The 7,106-nt window shown below is 44.0% G+C and overlaps 1 protein-coding gene across 1 annotated transcript; it reads left to right on the forward strand.

The window, feature by feature from the left end:
• The first annotated feature begins 749 nt into the window (after positions 1-749).
• On the forward strand, positions 750-5,776 carry COL8A1 (collagen type VIII alpha 1 chain). The gene is made up of 2 exons (XM_084231061.1): positions 750-1,065; positions 3,739-5,776. Exons 1-2 carry the CDS (start codon positions 753-755, stop codon positions 5,646-5,648), a joined length of 2,223 nt encoding a protein of 740 aa, XP_084087187.1. The 5' UTR covers positions 750-752; the 3' UTR covers positions 5,649-5,776.
• Positions 5,777-7,106: the final 1,330 nt, after the last annotated feature.

A 7,106-nucleotide genomic window follows, 5' to 3' on the forward strand; every position in this document is an offset into this window, starting at 1 on the left:
GCGCTGGGTCTTTAACTCCTGCACCACCAGGGAGGCCCCTCCATTATGATTAAGTTTAATGCAAATGTGTGACACCCAAAACAATGGTGCTTTCGAGAAGATAGACCTTTATTTCTCTCTTGCATAAACAAATTCCTAATTAAAGGGTCCATATGGCACCCCCCAGTGTTCAACCAAGACTGAGTTTTCTTCTAGCTTGTCAAAGTACCATGCTCAGTGTGCCATTTCCCCTTCTGGGTCCAAGGTATCAAGTCCATGTCCAGGCAGCGTGTTTGCATTCCAGCCACCAGGAAGGAAGAAGAGGAAAAAACTGCTCATCCTTTTTCAGATCCTTCTTGGTAGTTACTCCCATTATAACTACATCCAAATTGTCTAGAACCCCATCACATTACCACATCTACTGCAAGGCCTTCATTCTGTTCCAGGGGAAAGTGAGAAGTTCCAGTATAATGGCAGAAGGCAGAACTAACAATCAGGGACAACTAACAATATCTCCTATGGCCTACCATTATGATAATTGCCTTCACTTGACAAATCCTACTCTTCTCTGATTTTTGTTTTTTATGGAAAGGTAACATGTTCTTTTGTCTTGTGACAACGTGAATACATGCATCATTCATGTCTTCCACTCATGAAGTTCTGAAGATAATGACCATGTTTCCTCCTTTTTTATTCTTCTTTCTCTGCATAAACTCCAGCAACTTGACCTGCTGGTTTTCACCATGTTGGCTCTTTCCTTCCCTCCACAGGTGATGGCTGGGCCGCCTACCCCTGTTCAGCTGCTGGGAGTGCTCCTCACCATCTCCTTGGGCTTCAGGATCATCCAGGCTGGTGCCTATTATGGGATCAAGCCACTGCCACCTCAGATACCACCACAAATTCCGCAATACCAGCCCCTGGGCCAGCAAGTACCTCACAGGCCTTTGGGTACAGATGGCCTTAGCATGGGCAAGGAGGTGCCCCACATGCAATATGGCAAAGAGTACCCACATCTGCCCCAATATAGGAAGGAAATTCAGCCAGTGCCAAGAATGGGCAAGGAAGTGGCACCTAAGAAAGGAAAAGGTAACATCCTACTCCTGCATGGTTATAAAATATTAAATTTCCAAAATCCTTTACTATGAGATTAAGAAGGAAGAGTTAAGTTTCAGGAACTTTTTTTAAAATGCCTTACTGACATTCATAAATGACTAATGTGTTCTGAACTCTATCCTTGAAAAGTTCAAGTCTTAAAGAAATATACAGACACAAAACTACCATTTTATGTTATATCTTATTATCTTAACAACATCAAGTGACACCAACCATATTAAATAACAAATAGTTTATTCCCTTATTCATTAGCTATATATTCAAACATTTGGCAACTATTTCACAAGCGTTTATTTTTGTGTCAGGCTCTGGGTCAGTTGCTGGGGTAAAAGCAGTGAAAATAAATGGCAACAAGTCGGTGCTCTGAAACAGAAGAGCAACTTTCTAGAGACCTGCTGTGTTTAAAAAAAGAAATCAAATGAACACACTTTGTGAAAAATACAAATGTTTTTAAGATTTCTCTAAGTTGCCACACATGTTCAATCAATAAAGGAACAGGAGACTGACTAGATACCATCTCTAGATGGCATCTAGAGATGATATCTGAAAATCTCTTTCATTACTTTCTAGGTACTAGTTATTCAGCACCCACAAAATGCCTGTCACTGTGAGAAACTGCTTATAAATTCAGTTGGTTTATCTGGAGATCTAGAAAACCTAGCATTTGTAGGAAAGAAACTGCATCAGAATAGCAATTCTCATGGAGGAAATAGAGGCCATTCCCACTGGTCCTTACATAAGGAAGATGCTCCACTTGTGGGGAGCTTAGCATTTGATGCTAAGAGACCTCAATGCCAGGAATGAAGAAAACCTAGTCATTTAACCTCTCTGAAACCTACTTTTCTTCATCTGTAAAGTAAGATTGCTGATAGAATCAATGACAAGGTAAGTAAGAGGCTAAGTAAGCAGTAAAGCACCATAAGAACTTTTGAGTTGCTACACTAGTTATTCAGCAAAGTGTAGGTAAGAATGTCCCATGTTCTCTGTACTGTTCTAGAGACCAGGAATTCCTGGTGAATAAGACACAGCCCTACCTCAGATGCTCCCTTAATATAGCAGCTACACAATTAATACACTGTTTAGAACTAACTTGCCTTAGTAGCACTATTGCCACATCTATTTGCATAAAAGAAGTGCAGCAGGTTCTGGAATAAGGTCATTTCATTCAGTGTCATTTCATTACCACACAGATGAGAAAAACCAAATCCCTTTCATTATACACTGTTTCGCTGGATGTCTCAGTGCCCAAGAACATATAGATGAGGACCTTCTACGTTCCCAATCTTCTTCTCTGATACCCCACTTAGGTTATTATCTTAGCCATTGTCTTTCCTTCCTTTCTTGCATGACCTGCCTGGCTCTTGGCACTTGCAGCACTTATCCAGATGGGTACCAGAGATCAGTCCAGGGATTCAGAAAGAATATGAGGTCGATGGTTCTATTTTATTCCCTGACAGTAGCTCATTAAAAAAAAAATACAATAGACAGGATTGAAATGTGAGTGTTGGTTAATTAGGCTTTGGGGTCATATATTTCATTTCTTTACGTTATCAATTACTCCCAATAACATGGAAGATCCAGAGTTGAATCCTCTTCAAGGACAAGGTACAATACAATCGTGATAATAAAATGCACTCGGTATTTCAGTAACAATTTGAAAAAGCATAACGCCCAGCACATCTATTATCGAATTTTATCGTGTGGGTATTATTCTTGCTGTGCAGATGGGCAAGCAGGGATGCTGGTGACTTAAGTGACCTAGTCAAAATCTCCTTGGAAGGTGAAGAACAGAAGCTGACCTTCCTGTTGCTAACCCAGCTCAATTCCTTATCCACACAGCATGTCATCCAAAAATATCATTCACTTCTCCAGTTTAAAAACTTGCAAATGAGCAATAACCTATTAAAGTGGAAAAGCTAATTTTAAGGCTAAGGAACCCCTAGAGTGTATTAAAGAAATTAGGCATATCTATTTGACTCTAGAGGACGAATATTGAAAATGCTATTGAGCTACATACAAAATAAAAATTCTTGTTTTCTTTCCTGAGTCCACATCATAATATCTTTCATCATCCATACCATACTGTATTATTTAGAGAAAAGTTATTATATAAAAAAATCAAAGCATAGAAAAGACAATACAGTGTTAAGTAGGAAAAATAGAAAAATTAAAACGGAGAATGACTCCAACATTATTTAAAATACAAAACACATACACAATACCTAGAACCTCGAGCTAGAAATACATGTAATGCCAAGAGACTATCTCTGAGTAATGATTTACTAGCAACTTTGACTTTTCATTGTCCTTTGTATTTTCTAATCTCTCTATAGTGAACACAACATCTCCACATTTAATATCTGGAAAGTGTTTCTTCATAACTTTTCAGCTTTTTACTTAACCGATGTTGATGAAAGCAGCAGATGTCAGTGCTCAAAACACTATCTCAAATATGGCAAAGAAATCATCAGCCTAAGTGTCCTTTAAATACTGATCACACTCAGTTTTGGAAAGTGAGCACATTATTTCTGGTCCTGTGTTAAGTAATAGATGAATGTGTCTGGACTAAATGATTGTCATGTCTTCCTTGAAGTGAAAGATAATATCAATGTCTCTCTTTTCACCCTCCCCCCATCCTCTTTCCAGCCGAAATACCATTAGCCAGTCTACGAGGAGAGCAAGGTCCCCGAGGAGAGCCTGGCCCAAGAGGACCACCTGGACCCCCAGGTATACCAGGTCATGGGATACCTGGAATCAAAGGAAAACCAGGGCCTCAGGGATATCCAGGAATTGGAAAGCCAGGTATGCCTGGAATGCCAGGAAAGCCAGGAGCCATGGGAATGCCTGGGGCAAAAGGAGAAATTGGACCCAAAGGAGAAATTGGGCCTATGGGAATCCCTGGGCCACAAGGACCTCCAGGGCCTCACGGACTTCCTGGCCTTGGCAAGCCAGGTGGGCCAGGGTTACCAGGGCAACCAGGTGCAAAGGGTGAACGAGGACCCAAGGGACCACCAGGACCTCCAGGTCTTCAGGGTCCTAAAGGAGAGAAGGGCTTTGGGATGCCCGGTTTGCCAGGCTTGAAGGGCCCTCCAGGGGTGCATGGCCCTCCTGGCCCTGTGGGACTTCCAGGAGTGGGCAAACCAGGAGTGACTGGATTCCCTGGGCCCCAGGGTCCCCTGGGAAAGCCAGGCCCTCCAGGTGAACCTGGGCCACAAGGCCCTATTGGGGTACCAGGGGTTCAAGGACCTCCTGGGATACCTGGGGTTGGAAAGCCAGGCCAGGATGGGATCCCTGGTCAGCCGGGATTTCCAGGTGGCAAAGGGGAACAAGGATTGCCCGGGTTGCCAGGACCTCCAGGCCTTCCAGGGGTTGGGAAACCAGGCTTCCCAGGACCTAAAGGTGACAAGGGCATAGGGGGTCTTCCTGGACCTCTTGGACCAAGAGGGGAGAAAGGACCAATAGGTGCCCCTGGAATGGGGGGTCCCCCAGGAGAACCAGGCCTACCTGGAATCCCAGGTCCAATGGGCCCTCCAGGTGCCATTGGTTTTCCTGGCCCCAAAGGAGAAGGTGGGGTTGTGGGACCACAAGGGCCACCAGGTCCTAAAGGTGAACCAGGGCTTCAAGGCTTCCCAGGAAAACCCGGCTTCCTTGGAGAAGTGGGGCCCCCTGGCATGAGGGGTTTACCAGGTCCTTTAGGGCCCAAGGGGGAAGCTGGGCACAAAGGTTTGCCAGGGCTCCCTGGGGCTCCAGGGCTGCTTGGACCCAAGGGAGAACCAGGAATCCCAGGGGATCAGGGGCTACAGGGCCCCCCAGGCATCCCAGGGATTGCAGGCCCTAGTGGTCCCATTGGACCACCTGGAATTCCAGGTGCCAAAGGGGAACCAGGACTCCCAGGGCCCCCTGGGTTCCCAGGAGTAGGGAAGCCTGGAGTAGCAGGACTTCATGGCCCCCCAGGAAAGCCTGGAGCCCTGGGTCCTCAAGGTCAGCCTGGCCTTCCTGGGCCCCCAGGCCCTCCAGGGCCCCCAGGCCCCCCAGCTGTGATGCCCCCTACATCACCACCCCGTGGAGAATATCTGCCAGATATGGGGCTGGGAATTGATGGAGTGAAACCCCCCCATGCCTACGGGGCTAAGAAAGGCAAGCACGGAGGGCCAGCTTACGAGATGCCCGCATTCACCGCCGAGCTGACTGCGCCTTTCCCACCGGTGGGCGCCCCAGTGAAGTTTGACAAACTGCTCTACAACGGCAGACAGAACTACAACCCCCAGACGGGCATCTTCACCTGCGAGGTCCCTGGTGTCTACTACTTTGCATACCACGTTCACTGCAAGGGGGGCAATGTGTGGGTTGCTCTGTTCAAGAACAACGAGCCCATGATGTACACATACGATGAGTACAAAAAGGGCTTTCTGGACCAGGCATCGGGGAGCGCGGTGCTGCTGCTCAGGCCGGGGGACCGCGTCTTCCTCCAGATGCCCTCAGAACAGGCTGCAGGACTGTATGCCGGGCAGTACGTCCATTCCTCCTTTTCAGGATATTTATTGTATCCCATGTAAAAAAAAAAAAGGAAAAGAAAAGAAAAAGAGAGATTTAATAGAAGAAAAGAATGATGCGCCAAAAAATTCAAATGAAAAATATAATTGCTTTAAAACATTTATATAGTTGGAAAGTTATATTTAAGTGAAAATTTGAACCATCATGTACAAATAAAAACTAAGATGCATGTCTAATGATCTGCACAGCAGCTTGTAACTGAAAATGATGGGGTAGATTTATGTGTCATTTACCGACCCCCATGTTGTACCCACTGGAACACATTTGCTGTTGTATGTTATATGCTTCCATCATAACCTGTTTACTCAAATCAGTCAAAATATCTCAGTAGGAAAGATCATAGCTAATGAAAATCACTCACTCATATAGTTTAAAAATTATAAATATGGTTTAAGGAAACATCAATGACAACAATCACACACTGTATTTACTTACATAATTGCGTCTGTATTTGTGCAGATATTTTGCCTTGGGATGTGGGTAAGGAGTTCAGCAGTTTCTGCCACAGTGCAAGGGTGTCAGAGGGACCATGGTAGGAATGTAGTCTAGAGGATCTCTCTCTCCAAAGCTGTGTCTTTTAGCCAATCCTATTCAGGATTGTCTCATGTCTCAAGGACAAGTGAACCAATCAACTGTAGTGTATCTACTGGTGCCACCTGTGTATAGCATGGGGTGAGACACTTTGTAGGAACAAGGCAGTGCCTCACAAGGAGCGAGTAAACCGGCTGGGAGACATGAACAGCAATCAACTCATTTATTCCTAAAGGGTGCTTTTGGTATTTTTTTTTTAATTTTTTTTCTTCCCTTCATGTAATTTCCACTATGGCCAACTAATATGAACACCTGAAAGCCATAAAAAACTAGTAATACCCACTCTTCCACAGCTTTTCAGCTTTATGGAATGGTCATTATAAATAGGGGTTATTAATTGTATTTACATGCATATAAAAATCCCGCTACTTTGCCCGTACACACAAATGATTACAATGAAGTTTTTTTCATCCATGAACAGAATTAATATTCTTAGTAACTATTGAATTTTAAAGAAATTTCTCTGTCTACTATATGTGCAAATCGGTGTACCATCTGAGGTTCTAGAGATCATTTCCAAAATCCAAAACATTTTTTTATTTGGGGGGACACTGGGGGAAATTTCAAGATTACATAGGAAAATTAATTTTAAAACATGTTAATTTTTTCATTTGAAAATAGACACATTACTTCCTGATGTAACTACTAAAATTGTGGGGACAGAATTGCTTCTTTAGACTCACCCTGTGGAAGAGCTACCAGAGTGTCAAAGGGTGCTGACAGCTTGTGCTTTTGATGACATCTCATACTCAGCGTTAAGTCAAGAGTGGATACAAGTTTGAAGGGAAAATTAAATATTTTTCCAGGTCTTCTCTTAGGTTCAGGCCCACTTCTCTAGGCATTCAGATCTGCTTTCACAACTCAGACAC

Source organism: Talpa europaea (assembly GCF_964194135.1).
Source record: "Talpa europaea genome assembly, chromosome: 4".
NCBI lineage: Eukaryota > Metazoa > Chordata > Mammalia > Eulipotyphla > Talpidae > Talpa > Talpa europaea.